General features: G+C 48.8%; 1 protein-coding gene across 1 annotated transcript in view; it reads right to left on the bottom strand.

The window, feature by feature from the left end:
• Positions 1 to 13,335, bottom strand: part of txnrd3 (thioredoxin reductase 3) — a 52,669-nt gene extending 39,334 nt beyond the window's left edge. The window contains exons 1-3 of the mRNA XM_086002129.1: positions 12,992 to 13,335; positions 5,257 to 5,317; positions 2,521 to 2,630 (exon numbers count right to left, since the gene is read on the bottom strand). Coding sequence (XP_085858255.1) covers positions 2,521 to 2,630; positions 5,257 to 5,317; positions 12,992 to 13,105 — 285 coding nt within the window. The 5' untranslated portion in view covers positions 13,106 to 13,335. The remainder of the gene's footprint in view (positions 1 to 2,520; positions 2,631 to 5,256; positions 5,318 to 12,991) is intronic.
• Positions 13,336 to 17,860: the final 4,525 nt, after the last annotated feature.

The following is a 17,860-nucleotide window of genomic DNA, read 5'->3' as shown; positions in this document are numbered from 1 at the left end:
GATGCAGGGAGAATGTTACTCCTGGCTGGGGAGTCTAGAACCAGGGGTCACAGCCTCAGAATAAGGGGGTCAGTCATTTAGGACTGAGATGAGGAGAAATTTCTTCACTCAAGTGTGGTGAATCTTTGGAATTCTCTACCCCAGAGGGCTGTGGAAGCTCAGTTATTGAATATATTCAAGATAGAGATCAATAGATGTTTGTATATTAAGAGAATTAAGGGATATGGGGATAATGCAGGAAAGTGGAGTTGAGGTAGAAGATCAGCCATGATCTTATTGAATAGCGGAGCAGGGTAAAGGGGCCGAATGGCCGATTCCTGCTCCTATTATGTTCACACGTTCCAAGAAGGCAACACAATCTCAAGACGGAGACACTGAGGTCAGATATCTCAACCTTGCAATGTCAAGATTTTGTAACATTTCACCATCTATATAGATTTTTAAGCCAGCTTACTAAACGTCTCGCAATACGTGAAGAAAAACGGAAGTGTTTTCTTTCTTCTCGATCCCCTGAATTTCAAGGGCCTCAGAATGAGGAAAATCAGCCATTTTCAGTACAGATTAAAACTTCCCTCACTGTTTTGTTTCTTCCACTAACTCATCCTGTTGCTCAAGTGCAATTTGGATGACAGAAAAATGCTGCAACATTGATCACAACATTTAATCCCCCGCCCTCCCAAAAAAAAATCATGAGGCAACGAGGGAAAATATAGTTAAACATTGTCCAGCCCATCTCTGGCCTTTACTGATGTGTCTACCTTCTCTTTGCTTCTATTTTTTAAAATTTCTATTCATTACCAGTTTTCCACCCCCTTGAATATGACCTTCTCTTCCCTTTTGGATCATGACTAAAGTTACTCTCCCCATTGCTCACAATTCTCGGTCTTCCTTCCTCAAAATCAGAAAGCACTTCTTGAAATTAACATCCCCACTTCCTTTCATTCTGCCAGAGAGAGAAAGGTTCAAGTCAGAACCAACGCCCTGAAACAGACCACCTACCTACAGAAAACACATGACTATCCGCATGCATTATCGTTAAGGTCAAGTGTCCCAGTAACCCTTTCACCACACAGTGCATAACCTCTTCGCAGGACAGCTCTCTGGCTATTGTAAAATTATCTTCAATCTATAGAGAAGCCAGTTCCTTCAATATCGTGGGCTCAATCGCTGACCTATGCTCAGTAGCCAGATTTAGGCCACAGCAGCAGCAGTAAGGCATTTCAAGAATCAGTCTTAGTGCCACTAGCCACGAGACAAAGGGGGGAAAAATGCCCCCCCCCCCCCACAAGCTGGTAAGATGCACAGGGACCAGGCTGCGAGAGGCAATGAAAGTAGAGTGATGAGACCATTATGGACGTCCCTTCTACACCAGCTACAGATGCCCTACTTCAGGAAATACTACTTCCTTCCCTAAAAGAAAATTAAAGCAGGTGTAAATATTTCGACACCCCTCTCCCACTACTTTTAAACAGGATTGAATGGTGGGAAATGAAGTAACCAAATGAATCAACATTCAAACCACCCAGTTACAGGAGAAAACCCCCCCACACATTCTCATAGGGACAGTGCAGTCAAATGGGAAAAGAGGCAAGAACCAAAGACAGTATGTATAATCTCCCTGCCAGAAGAGGGACAGCCATTAGACAGAGCAAGGAATGACATCCTATCCCAAGTCTGGCATTCAGCACTCAAATCCAGCCTTGCTCTGTACCAAGTTTTTTTTGTTGTTGTTGCAATGCCTGGGCTCTGGCAGACAGCTCTCATGGAAGTTTCTACCCTCGAGTAGGGTTGGAAGAAATTCTACAACGCAAACAGCTAAAAAGGAAACCGGTGCTGGGGAGTCGATGCAGAGAAAGCACACTTCTCTTACCACTCCCCCGTCACTTTGCCAAAGATAGAGGTTTGCAGGGTCGCTCCATCAACCTTCTCAAAACCCTTCTTTGAAGCAGGTAATAGTTCACATCAGTGACCGGATTCAACACTTATTGTTCCCCCCAATTTATTCTTTGAGCACAGTGTAGGTCCGCAAGCTTTACAAATTGATAGAGCACCATGACCAAGTCAGATTCTGCACACATCCAACGTCCAAACATGCATATTTCCCCAGCAAGGATTGCTGGTTAACAATTGGGAGCAGGAACCCCGGCCGTTTCCCCTCCCTACCCTCGGTACAGAGACCAACTGTAACACCCCGAACACAGCCTCAGGATGAGATTAGTTAACCTGGGACAGACTGAGGAATCCAACCTGGCTCACTCTTGGTCCATATAGTTCCATCATCACAGCAGGCAGCACATTTATCCAGAAAGTCCCAATACCCATTTAAATGGACTCCACACCCAATCGTGCAACTTTTAAACTACACTTCAGACTGCATTCCTAAATAATGACAGAGTAAAGCATAAATAAGAAACACATGACAGGAGCTAGACAATTGCAAAGCTATTTCCTTTACAGAATTACTGTTGTATGGAATATTTAGTGGTCAGGTGTGTGCATTTTCACCAAAAACCTCATTACCTGCAGAGTTTTGTCACAGCCACCCACATGAGCCTTGTTAACAAATACATTGGGAACTGTCTTCTGACCAGTCATTTCGTGCAATGTTTCCTGCATCTCGGGTCCCCCCTCTGGGGAAAAAAAGAGAAAAGCCATATGCAAAAAACGTCCAACTTAGTATCATGATAGCAAGGTGGCCAAACAGAAAATTCTATAATCCGAAATTGTAATACACAAGATATTGGTGTGCTGTGAATGAAGTGCAGTCCACTCAAATGCCTCTCTTGGGTCAGCAACTGGTAATTTAAAGTAAAAAAAGTCTGGTTTTGAATGCTGGGAAAGGAAGGGTGGATCAAGCATCATATAAACAGAGCTGCACCAAACAAGAGGACTTACTGGTGTGGATTCAGCTGTGCTAAATCATATATAGTGACTGGTGAAGCAGTCCAAACAGGTCTTAGAAAGAGGGAGGACAGACAGCAGATGCAAGTTAATGCAGACAAGTGTAAAGTGATGTACTTTGGAGGGAACAACATGGAGAGGCAGTATGATCTAAATGGTACTATTTTGAGAGGGGGGGGGGTGCAAGAGCAGAGGCACTTTGAAAGTGGCAGGGTAGGTTGCTAAGGCGGTTAAGAAAGCATATGGGTTACCTGGCTTTGTAAATAGGGGCACCGAATACAAAAACAAGGAAGTCATGCTAAACTTAGGCCTCAGCTCGAGTATTGCGTACAATTCTGGGTACCACACTTTGGAAGGATGTCAAAGCCCTGGAAAAGGTGCAGAGGAGGTTTACTAGTATGGTACCAGGGATGAGTGACTTCAGTGATGTAGAGAGATTGGAGAAGCTGGGATTTTTATTTAATTCATTCCTGGCATATGGGCGCTGTTTATTGCCCTCGAGAAGGATCTGAAACGCACTACCTGAAAGGGTGGTGGAATCAGATTCCACAGAAACTTTCAAAAGGCATTTGGACATGTTCTTGAAGAGGATTCATTTTCAGGGTTATGGGGAAAAAGCTGGGGTTTGGGACTAAATTGGAACAGCTCTGTCAAAGAGCAGAGGCACAATGGGCCGAATTCTGTGCTGTAGCATTTTATGATTCTGTGAAACACCTTCCAATTTGAGTTGCTGAGTTTAAGAAACCCACTGGTGTCTTGATAGTTTAAAAGCAATTCCAGCAAGATGAAAACTACTGCTCTACACATCCTTCAGCTATCACAGATTTGGTTTGAAAGTTGTTACACTTATTACAGGAAAAACCTATTGGTCCATCTAGTTTGCTCAATTATCCCCTCTTTTCCATAGAATTTTGTTGTTTGTGGGACCTTACTGTACACAAATGGCTGCCACGTTTCCTACATTACAGCAGTGGCTATACTTCAAAAGTACTTAATTGGCTATAAAGTGCTTTGCGACATCTGGAGGACAAAAAAGGCACGGTATAAATGAAAGCTTGCTCTCATGAATTACTTCAGATGAAAATTTCCTTTCTGAATCCATTTTTTGTTTGGCCAACCCTCTGAATTCTCTAGTCCACTGCTGAACATCTCTAATGGCATGATTTATTTATTTTTTCCCCCCAGTCTAAAGATAAGGGGTAAACCATTTAGGACAGAGATGAGGAGGAATTTCTTCACCCAGAGTGTGGTGAACCTGTGGAATTCTCTACCACAGAAGGCCGTCGAGGCCAATTCATTAAATATATTCAAGAAGGAGTTAGATATATTTCTTAAGGCTAAAGGGATCAAGGGATATGGGGAGAAAGCAGGGACCAGGTACTGAAATTGGATGATCAGCCATGATCGCATTGAATGGCAGAGCAGGCTCGAGGGGCCTACTCCTGCTCCTATCTTCTATGTTTCTCAAGTAGAAGGGGGACGAAAACTAGTTAAAAAAAATTACTCCCAAGTGGAAGTAGGAGGAAACTTTCTTTTTCAAATAAACGCAGCAAGTTGTTGTGATCTGGAATGCAGATTCAATAGTAACTTTTCAAAACACGAAGGGAAAAAAACACACAGGGCTATGGGGAAAGAGCAGGGGAGTGGGATTAATTGGATAGCTCTACCAAAGAGCCGGCACAGGCATGATGGGACAAATGGCCTCCTGTGCTGTATCATTCTGTGATTCTAAAGGTGTTATTTCACCCTATGCTAGACACCATTCTCTGACCAAGAGGGTAGAGTAAAGTTATTTCTGATCGCTGCTCGTCAACAAGTTTAACTGGACCCTCCAGGAGTGGAAAGTACCTGGTGTCTCCTACTTTAAAAAACGTGAGGCAATGAGTGTACAATTCATCTTAAAATAAATACGGTTCCTTGCCCCGATTACTATTCAGTGTCTCCTCCTGAAAAGCAAATATTTGATAGCCAGGTGGCCCGCAGACAAACTAACCACTCGGGTGAGATACCGGAGTGTTGCCATTCTTATGGAACGATATCCCAGTGTAACACTTTCACAAGAGGAAAGAAAATTAAGGCACGAGTATGATTCAGCAGCAGCTTCATTGTATATTATGGACTGTAGTCATAAAATAACACAGCTATCTCTCAAAAACAAACAAGCATGGGCTGGAATGTGAATATTTCCCTTGCTCTGCATGACTCTGCATTTTCCCCTTTATTTGCAAGTTCCACTGAAGGTCAAGTCTACACTGATAAGTGGCAGCATGTCAAATATTAAACAGTATCTTGGAATGGAATGGGAAAAAAACACTATTAAGCTTTTATATTTTGGACAGTAAAGAATAATGTTACCTATTAAATCAATTTCCACAACATGAATATCAACGTCCAGGCCTTTAAACAGTTCTTTAACCTACATAAAACAAAACATAAAAGAGACAGGCATTATAAAAAACGAGTGCCAACAGAACTAAAAATGTCCACATTCACCATATATATGGAGTACTCCAAAGTACCGTATTCTGCACCACAAATCAATGTCAAAAAACACTGGGCTTATACATGATCCCTCTCCCATCCTGAAGGTGCTCACTCTTGCTGGGGTATGATTCCACAGGCAGTGTTTCAGTACCTCACCCATCTGAGGACTGTTTATGTGCAAACAAAAAAAAAGTGTAGGCAGCCTATTTGACCTTGGAGAGCTTCACAGCCAAGCCAATCTTGCTAGCCACATTTTTCAGTAGCAATAGCCGTCAGGCAAGAGGCCAGTTTTAGAGCATAAACCACTGCGCCGATGCATTCAGCAAACTCACCATAGAGCAGTAATGGAACCTAGGTCCATCGCATCTGTAAGGTTGTGTTGCTGGTTTACATTTAGAATGCTTGGTATATTAAGATATTTTAATCTAGCCAATCAACTCCTGATAGTCAGTGACAAGTGAGGAGGCACAATACAGAAGGGATTCTCAATCTCGGCAATGTTCGGAAAGTATTAGGCACTTCTTTCAAAGGGAAGAGTGGTTGTAGGGCTGGAGGAGTGTACAAAGATAGGAAGGGAGCAAGAGCATGTAGGGAGCCAGACACAATGAAAATCAACCGATGGGGAGGGAACCACTTAGTGTCAGCGAGCATGTGGGGCAAAAGACACACACACACCACATCCTGAAGTTCTTAAAAACAGACACTGCTCGTTACACAACAGAGAAATAAGTGAGTCAATAAATATAGAAAACAAGATACGCCACACAGAAGGCGACACAGCTGCAGCACATCCTTACTAAACAAAGCTGATGACCTCACTACTCCATGGGAGTCTCAGTCTATGGTTAAACTGGAAGATGTGGCATTTAAAAGTGAACATGCAACCTCAATCACAGAATCTACAGTGCAGATAGAGGCCATTTCGGCCCATCGAGCCTGCACCGACACATATCCCACCCTATTCCCGTAACCCCACGTATTTAATCCCCTAACACTAAGGGTCAATTTATCATAGCCAAATCAACCTAACCTGCACATCTTTGGACTGTGGGAGGAAACCCACGCAGACACAGGGAGAATGTGCAAACTCCACACAGACAGTCGCCCGAGGCCAGATTTGAACCCGGGTCCCTGGCGCTGAGGCAACAGTGCTAAACACTATGCTACCGTGCCAATGGTAAGTAAATGTGTTATGTGAAGCATGTAACTCGGGGAGGATCTCAGATTTCACTTTTAGTGTGGGTTGGCTGACAGGACAACAGCGTGAGCACTGAAACTAAAGTCTTCCCAACTTTTTTGGGGGGGGGGTGGGGGGAGAAAAAAAAAAGAGCGGGGTGGGAAGGAATGAGGAAATAAAATTGTGGTTCCAACACCGATTGCTATCCTAGGATCCTGCAGGCAGAATCTGCTTTGGTCATGATGTTCCCCCCATGACAGAACAGCATGACACCATTTATGTTTACACAAAGAATGGCCATTTGCACCAGAAGGCTACCAGCACCTGTGGAAATGAGTAAGCACTTTCTGAAGAGGGAGGAAAAAAACTTGGCATTAAAGCAGAAACATTCAATTATACCACAAAATGGAAATTATGCAGGTAGGGGGAAAATTTAATAAAGCAAATTATTCACAACTTTTACCACTTCAAGGAGTTCAATAAGGCAGAGTAAAGTGGAACCGAAAATGTTAGACAATTTGGCTCCTACTATTCAGGAAAAGTTGGATTTTTGGTATACTTACAGAAGTCAGAAGATACTACTTCTGCCTCACCTCTCACGGCACTAAAAGGCCAACACCCGACACATTGTCTACACTGATTGAAGTGGCTTTAGGAGAACTTACCAAATGTGTGGCTGTGACAGCATAAAATAACTTCAAACTTGGCTCACCTTAAGAAAAATGGCAACTTTTGCTTGCCACTTACTCCGCCACCCCTTTCCCGCCCCCGCCACCCCACCTGCAAAACAATTCTGCAGTGCAAAGAGTGATTTTGTTTGGGGAAAGGGGACTTAAGATGCACTTGTTTATGATAGGGGTTATGAGAGAACATTGTCATCTCATTTTCCCTTCTCCAGTCCTGGTTATGTAAAATATGACAGGAAAAACAAGTGAATATATTTATTACATTGTAACATGGAAAGCTCACTCAAATAGCAACACCTGATCAATCGAGCTGCCAGGAAAGTTAGATGATCAAAAGATACAGTGTTCAAGGCATTTGTTACAGAACGACGGACGCGACAATGACTTGTATTTATATCACACCTTTAACCTAGTAAAATGTCCCAAGGCGCTTTACAGGAGCGTTATCAAATAAAATTCAACACCAAAACACATAAGGAGATATTCGGATAGATGAGCAAAAACTTGTCTAAGAGGTCGGTTTTAAGGAGTGTCTTAAAAGGAGAGAGGTGGAAGGGTTTAGGGAGGGAATTCCAGAGCTTGGGGCCCAGGCAGTGAAGGTACGGCCACCAATGGTGGAGCGATTAAAATCGGGGCTACTCAACAGCACCGAATTAGAGGGATGCAGATATCGGAGGGTTGTGGGGCTGGAGGAAATTAGAGATAGGGGGGGGGCGAGGACATGGGGGGGGGGGGGGGGATTTGAAAACTGAGGCGTTGCTTAACCAGGAGCTAATGTAGGTCAGCGAGCTCAGGGAAGATGGGTGAACGGGACTGGGTGTGAGTTAGGACACGGGGCAGTGAGCACAGGGGGCAATGGGCGAACGGGACTGGGTGCGAGTTAGGACACGGGGCAGTGAGCACAGGGGGCGATGGGTGAACGGGACTGGGTGTGAGTTAGGACATGGGGCAGTGAGCACAGGGGGTGATGGGTGAACGGGACTGGGTGTGAGTTAGGACACGGGGCAGTGAGCACAGGGAGAGATGGGTGAACGGGACTTGGCGTGAGTTAGGACACGGGGCAGTGAGCACAGGGGGTGATGGGTGAACGGGACTGGGTGTGAGTTAGGAAACGGGGCAGTGAGCACAAGGGGCGATGGGTGAACGGGACTGGGTGTGAGTTAGGACACGGGGCAGTGAGCACAGGGGGCAATGGGCAAACGGGACTGGGCGAGAGTTAGGACACGGGGCAGTGAGCACAGAGGGTGATGGGTGAACGGGACTGGGTGTGAGTTAGGACACGGGGCAGTGAGCACAGGGGGTGATGGGTGAACGGGACTGGGCGTGAGTTAGGACACGGGGCAGTGAGCACAGGGGGTGATGGGTGAACGGGACTGGGTGTGAGTTAGGAAACGGGGCAGTGAGCACAAGGGGCGATGGGTGAACGGGACTGGGTGTGAGTTAGGACACGGGGCAGTGAGCACAGGGGGCAATGGGCAAACGGGACTGGGCGAGAGTTAGGACACGGGGCAGTGAGCACAGAGGGTGATGGGTGAACGGGACTGGGTGTGAGTTAGGACACGGGGCAGTGAGCACAGGGGGTGATGGGTGAACGGGACTGGGTGTGAGTTAGGACACGGGGCAGTGAGCACAGGGGGTGATGGGTGAACGGGACTGGGCGTGAGTTAGGACACGGGGCAGTGAGCACAGGGGGTGATGGGTGAACGGGGCTGGGCGAGAGTTAGGACACGGGGCAGTGAGCACAGAGGGTGATGGGTGAACGGGACTGGGTGTGAGTTAGGACACGGGGCAGCGAGCACAGGGGGCGATGGGTGAACGAGACTTGGTGCGAGTTAGGACACGGGGCAGTGAGCACAGGGGGTGATGGGTGAACGGGACTGGGTGCGAGTTAGGACACGGGGCAGTGAGCACAGGGGGCGATGGGTGAACGAGACTTGGTGCGAGTTAGGACACGGGGCAGTGAGCACAGGGGGTGATGGGTGAACGAGACTTGGTGCGAGTTAGGACACGGGCAGCAGTTTCCGATGACAAAGTTTACAACAGGTAGATCGTGGGAGGTCGGCCAGCCAGGAGAACGTTGGAACAGTCAAGTCTAGAGGGGTTTCAGCGGCAGATGAGCCAAGTATTTGAACCGTTCATAACGGATGGTAGAAAATAGTTTGTCAGATCTCACCATTAGTTTTGATATGCAAAGCGCTCAAAAAACTTGAATTTAGATTAGGTCAGAAATTTTATGACCCCATTTTTTTGGAAACATGGCAAGTTGCTCACCAGCAAGACAAGTGACCCTAATAGTTCTACAAAATCAAAATAAATTAAGATTAATTTTATAAATACATTATAATTTACCACACTTTACATGCATTTAAAATGGGGGCTCCTCCAAATGACTTAGCAAGCTTATCCAGTGAGATTAGACATGCAGACTGGGAATTCTCAACTTCGTCCTATGCAGATCTCAGCCAAGAAAGTGGAAGGGGCACTGCAGTCGTCTTCAGCTTCCCCAAGTTAGGGAGGAGAAAGACAGCTGGACCAGCTCTGGTGGCACTGTTCACAAGGATAGGACTGGCTGCAGCTGTGAATCACAGCATTTTATAGCAAAGGAGACTATCCTGCCCATCATACTTGTGCCTGCTTTGAAAGCAGGTGCCTTTCCAATAACCCCCGCCCAAATATTTATCCACTTTCATTTTAAACGCCATTATGAGTTCAGTTTCCACCACTGTTTCTGGTAGGGCATTCCATATCTTACAACCCCCACGTTAAACCTTGCCCCTCTCTGTTGTTTTGATAAAGTTATGCACTCCAGTTACAGACTCCAAAGTTCCCTCTCTTCACCCTCCCCCACATTTTTGCCTCAATATTGAGTACCTCCATTAGCTCTCCTAATCTGTTCTAACAGAGAACACCAATTTCTCTAGTTTCAGAACTAAACCATCGCATCCCAGTCATCATCTTAGTGAATCGGTTCTGCATTTTCTCCACGGCAGGGAACAGCCTCAGGACATTACAAAGTGCCACACACAAAACAAAAAAGAGTTACTGGAATAAGGCAGAAAGAACAAACAAACTTTTATTTACAGAGTTAATTACTTCTAAAGTGCAGTCACATTATGTAGACAAATGCAATAGCCAATTTGCAACAAGCTACAAACTGTGATTGACATAAATGAGCAGGTAATTTGTTTTGGTAAGTGTTGGTTGAGGGAGCAACATTGGCCAAGACACCAGGAGAAACTCTTCCATTCAAATAGCACCAGGAGATATTGTACATTGTGAACAGGCATATGAGACAGGAATGCATGATCTCATTTAATATACATCACCCCAAAGACAGAGTGGGCCTTTGGCGTAGCGGTAGCATCCCCGCCGCTGGGCCAGAAGGTGTAGGGTTTCGAACCCCGCTCCACTCCGACTCCACTTGCCGGGACTGAGCTCCGGCTCTAAATTCTGGGTTGACATCCAGCGGGATACTTGCGTCCGTGGGTGTGGGTGGTCAGCCCCCCTCGTATGGGCTGTGGGAGCCCGTAAAAGCCGCCCGCCATAGGACTAACCACCCTAATGGCTGGTATGTAGATGGTTACGGTCACGGAAGGAGCGTTAACACGGCCAGAAATCCTTCCACCACTTCATACAGTTCCCCAAAGGGAACAGTGTGAAGACACGTACGACGACGACCCCAAAGACAGCGCTTCAATATTCAACACTCCATCCCTCAGTACCAGGTTGATCTTAGATGTACTCCAATCCTGGAGAGGTGCTTGAACCAATACAAGGACACAAGCTAATCTTTGACAAGACAGATTTGCATTCCTACAGCGCCTTTCACGACCACTGGACATCCCAAAGCGCTTTACAGCCGATGAGGTATTTTGGGAAGTGTAGTCACTGTTGTAATGTAGGAAACCCAGCAACCAATTTGCACACAGCAAGCTCCCACAAACAGCAATGTGATAATGACCAGATATTTTTTTTTATTTTTTTTTATTTTTTAAAACTGATGTTGATCGAGGGATGAATATTGGCCGGGACACCGGGGAGAACTCCCCTGCTGCTCTTCAAATAGTGCCATGGGATCTTTTACATCCACCCGAGAGGGCAGACGGGGTCTCGGTTTAACATCTCATCCGAAAGACGGCCCCTCCGACAGTGCAGCGCTCCCTCGGTACTGCCCCTCCGACAGTGCAGCGCTCCCTCGGTACTGCCCCTCCGACAGTGCAGCGCTCCCTCAGTATTGCACTGGAGTGTCAGCCTAGATTGTGTGTTCAACTCTCTGGAGTGGGACTTGAACTCTCAACCTTCTGACTCAGGCGAGAGAGTGCGACCCACTGAGCCCCAGTTGATACACATCATGTATGAAAGTTTCACATTCACCATTATGCATTTAAGGCAGCCGATTATGCAGGAACTTAAACTAGAAATTATGCATTTGTGAACAGAATTAGGCTCTGTTGTGATGTTCTGGTATTTATACAGCTCTTTTAGTGTCAGTCGTGGCTCAGTGGGCAGCACTCTCTCACTCGCCCGAGTTAGAAGGTTGTGGGTTCAAGTCCCACTCCAGAGATTTGAGCACATAAATTTAGGCTGACACTCCAGTGCAGTACTGAGGGAGCGCCGCACCGTCGGAGGGGGCAGTACTGAGGGGGCGCCGCACCGTCGGAGGGGCAGTACTGAGGGAGCGCCGCACCGTCGGAGGGGCAGTACTGAGGGAGCGCCGCACCGTCGGAGGGGCAGTACTGAGGGAGCGCCGCACCGTCGGAGGGGCAGTACTGAGGGAGCGCCGCACCGTCGGAGGGGCAGTACTGAGGGAGCGCCGCACCGTCGGAGGGGCAGTACTGAGGGAGCGCCGCACCGTCGGAGGGGCAGTACTGAGGGAGCGCCGCACCGTCGGAGGGGCAGTACTGAGGGAGCGCCGCACCGTCGGAGGGGCAGTACTGAGGGAGCGCCGCACCGTCGGAGGGGCAGTACTGAGGGAGCGCCGCACCGTCGGAGGGGCAGTACTGAGGGAGCGCCGCACCGTCGGAGGGGCAGTACTGAGGGAGCGCCGCACCGTCGGAGGGGCAGTACTGAGGGAGCGCCGCACCGTCGGAGGGGCAGTAGAGGGAGCGCCGCACCGTCGGAGGGGCAGTACTGAGGGAGCGCCGCACCGTCGGAGGGGCAGTACTGAGGGAGCGCCGCACCGTCGGAGGGGCAGTACTGAGGGAGCGCCGCACCGTCGGAGGGGCCGTCTATCGGCTGAGACGTTAAGCAGAGGCCCCGTCTGCCCCCTCAGATGGACACAAAAGATCCCACAGCCACTATTTTGAAGAGCAGGAGAGTTCTCTCCAGGTGCTCTGGCCAATATTTATCCCTCAATCAACATCACCAAGGCAGATTATCTGGTCATTATCACATTGCTGTTTGTGGGAGCTTGCTTTGCGCAAATTGGCTGCCAGGTTTCCCACATTACAAAAGTGACTACAGTTAAAGTATTTCATTGTGAAGCGCTCTGGGAGGTGCTGAGAATGTGAAAGGCGCTGCAGAAATGCAATGAGGGTGGGTGTAACTACAACCTCCGCCAGTGGGGGCGCTGCAGCACCGAGTACAGCGTGACATGTTTACATAGGCGATGACAATTGTAACTCCACACAGCAATTTACAACGCAATATGGCAAGAAGGACAGTTTAGCTGGCTCCACCCGAGAGACGGGGCCGGAGAAAAGCCCACATTACCCCCCTCACCCACCTCACGCCCCGCACTCACCTTCTTGCAGTACGGGCAGAAGCTCTTGCTGAACACCATCACCAGATTCGAGTCGATGAGCCGCTGGATGCGGATCTTGAGCTCCTCGGAAGCGGAGGAGCCGGTCGGCGCCATGCTGCCGGGGACGGTGGTAGACCGACTGAAGCGACGCGTCCCGCTCGAACAACGACTGAAAAGCACCTCCTTCGGCTCACTTTTACCTCATGAAAATCATCAATGCAGCGGAAAATGGAATTATTGCTTTCAATCGGCGCCAGGGATTTATTCGGTAGGCGGAGAGGGCGCCGGAACCTTCTCGACTCTTCGCTCGACAACGCTGTGTGTTCCGACTGGCGGCTAGAAAAGCCCACTGCGCATGCTCCGCCTCGCCGCCGCGCCCCGCCCACCCCGCTCCCAGCCACTGCGCATGTTCCGGCTTGCCTGAGCCCCGCCCACCCCACACTCACCCACTGCGCATGCTCCGCCTCGCCAGCCGCGCCCCGCCCACCCCGCTTACAGCCACTGCGCATGCTCAACCGCGCCCACCCCCCCCCCCCGCTCCCAGCCACCGCGCATGCTCCGATTCGCCTGAGCCCCCCCCACTCCGCACTCAGCCACTGCGCATGCTCCGGCTTGCCTGAGCCCCGCCCACTCCCCCCGAAGCTGTCTCCCGCACTTGCCTAAAAGGGGGTCCTGATGAACACTTAATTTTTCTTTTTTTTAATGTATTCTGCCACCGCTGCCCGCATCACATTAAATAAAACCATGTGTAGTGCGCAAGTGGGATTTATTCTGCGGGTGAACGGTGTTGCAGGACCACTGAGGCACTGCCAAGGGCTGGAGTCAGGAGCCTGTTTCCATGGCAACACAGCACCGCGCCAGAGCGCCTCTTAGTGGGCTGTGGGCTTCCTGCACTGTGGGGTGGGCCCAGACAGGCACCCCTCCCCCCCTCTGTGACCCCCCTCCAACCCACAACCCGTCGCCATCTCCGCCCTCCTCCAGCCCCACAACCCGCCGCCATCTCCGCCCTCCTCCAGCCCCACAACCCGCCGCCATCTCCGCCCTCCTCCAGCCCCACAACCCGCCGCCATCTCCGCCCTCCTCCAGCCCCACAAACCGCCACCATCTCCGCCCTCCTCCAGCCCCACAACCCGCCGCCATCTCCGCCCTCCTCCAGCCCCACAAACCGCCGCCATCTCCGCCCTCCTCCAGCCCCACAACCCGCCGCCATCTCCGCCCCCCTCCAGCCCCACAACCCGCCGCCATCTCCGCCCTCCTCCAGCCCCACAACCCGCCGCCCTCTCCGCCCTCCTCCAGCCCCACAAACCGCCGCCATCTCCGCCCTCCTCCAATTCTGGCCTCTTGAGGGTGGGCGTGTGTGCTGTGAGGAGGATGCAGAGAAACTCCAGTATGATTTGGACAGGTTGGGTTATTGGGCAGATGCATGGCAGATGCAGTATGATGTGGATAAATGCGAGGTTATCCACTTTGGTGGCAAAAACAGAAAGGCAGATTATTATCTGAACGGCAATAGATTGGAAGAAGGGGAAGTGCAACGAGACCTGGGTGTCCTTGTGCACCAGTCGCTGAAGGTAAGCATGCAGGTGCAGCAGGCGGTTAAGAAGGCAAATGGTATGTTGGCCTTTGTAGCGAGAGGGTTCGAGTACAGGAACAAGGATGTCTTACTGCAGTTGTACAGGGCCTTGGGGAGACCGCATCTTGAGTATTGTGTGCAGTTTTGGTCGCCTTATCTGAGGAAGGATGTTCTTGCCATGGAGGGAGTGCAGTGAAGATTCACCAGACTGATACCTGGGATAGCAGACTTAAAAGTGGATAAATCCCCAGGCCCGGACGAGATGTATCCCAGGCTGCTGTGTGAGTCAAAGGAGGAGATTGCAGGGGCTCTGACACAAATTTTCAGAACCTCTCTGGCCACAGGGGATGTGCCAGAGGACTGGAGAACAGCTAACGTAGTACCATTATTCAAGAAGGGTAGTAGGGATAAACCAGGGAATTACAGGCCAGTGAGCCTAACATCAGTGGTAGGGAAATTATTGGAAAAAATTCTGAGGGACAGAATTAGTCTCCACTTGGAGAGGCAAGGATTAATCAGGAATAGTCAGCATAGCTTTGTCAAGGGAAGATCATGTCTGACCAATTTGATTGAATTTTTCGAGGGGGTGACTAGGTGTGTGGATGAGGGTAGTGCAGTGGATGTGGTATACATGGATTTCAGTAAGGCTTTCGATAAAGTCCTGCATAGGAGACTGGTCAAGAAGGTAAGAGCCCATGGGATCCAGGGTGCCTTGGCACATTGGATCCAAAACTGGCTTAGTGGCAAAAGGCAGAGGATGATGGTCGAAGGTTGTTTTTGTGACTGGAAGCCTGTGTCCAGTGGGGTACCGCGGGGATCGGTGCTGGGTCCCTTGCTGTTTGTGGTCTACATTAATGATTTGGATGTGAATGTAAAAGGTATGATCAGTAAGTTCGCAGATGACACGAAAATTAGTGGGGTGGTAAATAGCGAGGAGGGTAGCCTCAGTCTGCAGGACGATATAGATGGGTTGGTCAGATGGGCAGAACAGTGGCAAATGGAATTTAACCCGGAAAAGTGTGAGGTGATGCATTTTGGAGGTACTAACAAGGCAAGGGAATACACAATGAATGGTAAGACCCTAGGAAAGACAGAGGATCAGAGGGACCTTGGTGTGCATGTACATAGATCCCTGAAGGCAGCAGAACAGGTGGATAAGGTGGTTAAAAAGGGATATGGGATACTTGCCTTCATTAGCCGAGGCATAGAATATAAGAGCAGGGAGGTTATGATGGAGCTGTACAAAACGCTGGTTAGGCCACAGCTGGAATACTGTGTGCAGTTCTGGTCGCCACGCTATAGAAAGGATGTGATTGCTTTGGAGAAGGTGCAGAGGAGATTCACCAGGATGTTACCTGGGCTGGAGCGCTTCAGCTATGAAGAAAGACTGGACAGGTTGGGGTTGTTTTCCTTGGAGCAGAGAAGGCTGAGGGGGGACCTGATTGAGGTGTACAAAATTATGAGGGTCATAGATAGGGTAGATAGAAAGCAACTTTTTCCCTTAGTAGAGGGGTCAATAACAAGGGGGCATAGATTCAAGGTAAGGGGCAGGAGGTTTAGAGGGGATTTGAGGAAGAACTTTTTCACCCAGAGGGTGGTTGGAATCTGGAACTCACTGCCTGAAAGGGTGGTAGAGGCAGGAACCCTCACAACATTCAAGAAGCATTTGGATGAGCACTTGAAATGCCATAGCATACAAGGCTACGGACCAAATGCTGGAAAATGGGATTAGATTAGATAGGGTTTGATGGCCGGCGTGGACGCGATGGGCCGAAGGGCCTCTTTCTGTGCTGTATAACTCTCTGACTCTATGGCAGGAATGACGTATGAGGAGAGATTGGGTCGATTGGGCTTATATTCGCTAGAGTTTAGAAGAATGAGAGGGGATCTCATTGAAACTTATAAAATTCTAACAGGACTAGACAGACTAGATGCAGGAAGGATGTTCCCGATGGCGGGGGGGTCCAGAACCAGGGGTCACAGTCTAAGGATAAGGGGTAAGCAATTTAGGACAGAGATGAGGAGGAATTTCTTCACCCAGAGAGTGGTGAACCTGTGGAATTCTCTACCACACAAGGCAGTTGAGGCCAATTCATTAAATATATTCAAGAAAGAGTTAGATATAGTTCTTAAGGCTACAGGGATCAAGGGATATGGGGAGAAAGCAGGGACCAGGTACTGAATTTGGATGATCAGCCATGATCTCATTGAAAGGGGCCGAATGGCCTACTCCTGCTCCTATCTTCTATGTTTCTATCCCTTGATTTCCATCGCTCCACCATTGGTGGCCCTGCCTTCAGCTGTCATGGCCCCATGCTCTGGAATTCCCTCCCTAAACCTCTCCACCTCACTACCAATGCTCCCTGTAAGCTGCGTGGCCACGCAGCCCAGGACTGCCTTTTCCAATGTGAAATTTCCTACGTGCGCAAAACTTTGAATGGGCCGTGCACACAAAAAAAATTTGGGGCAACATTGGTCTCTCTACCTCTCTCTCCTCCTTTAAGATGCTCCTTAAAATCTACCTCTTTGGCCAAGTTTTAGAACATAAGAACATAAGAAATAGGAGCAGGAGTAGGCCAATTGGCCCCTCGAGCCTGCTCTGCCATTCAATAAGATCATGGCTGATCTGATCCTAACCGCCAATCCACTATGACAGGACTATCTCCTGAATCTAACAGAATTAGACACACGAAACAGGAGCAGGATCAGGCGACACGGCCCCTGGGCCCGCTCCGCTACCCACAGGGCCATGACCGATCCGCACCTAAACTCATGTCCAAATTCCTGCCCGCTCCCCGTAACCCTTAATTCCCTTTTCTTCTAGGAAACTGTCTATTTCTGTTTTAAATTTATGTAATGATGTAGCTTCGACAGCTTTTTGGGGCAGCATATTCCATGGACCTACCACCCTCTGAGTGAAGTAGTTCCTCCTCATCTCAGTTTTGAAAGAGCAGCCCCTTATTCTAAGACTATGCCCCCTAGTTCTAGTTTCACCCATCATCAGGAACATCCTCCCCGCATCCACCCGATCCAACCCCTTCACAATCTTATATGTTTCAATAAGATCGCCTCTCATTCTTCTGAACTCCAATGAGTAGAGTCCCAAACTACTCAACCTCTCCTCATATGTCCATCCCCTCATCCCCGGGATTAACCGAGTGAACCTTCTTTGTACTGACTCGAGAGCAAGTATGCCTTTTCTTAAGTATGGACACCAAAACTGTATGCAGTATTCCAGGTGCGGTCTCACCAATACCTTGTACAACTGAAGCAATACCTCCCTATTTTTATATTCT

The sequence above is a fragment of the Somniosus microcephalus genome, chromosome 11 (assembly GCF_052327205.1).
Source record: "Somniosus microcephalus isolate GS21.2 chromosome 11, FLI_Smic_1.0, whole genome shotgun sequence".
NCBI lineage: Eukaryota > Metazoa > Chordata > Chondrichthyes > Squaliformes > Somniosidae > Somniosus > Somniosus microcephalus.
This window is presented reverse-complemented; position numbering and strand designations above follow the sequence as displayed.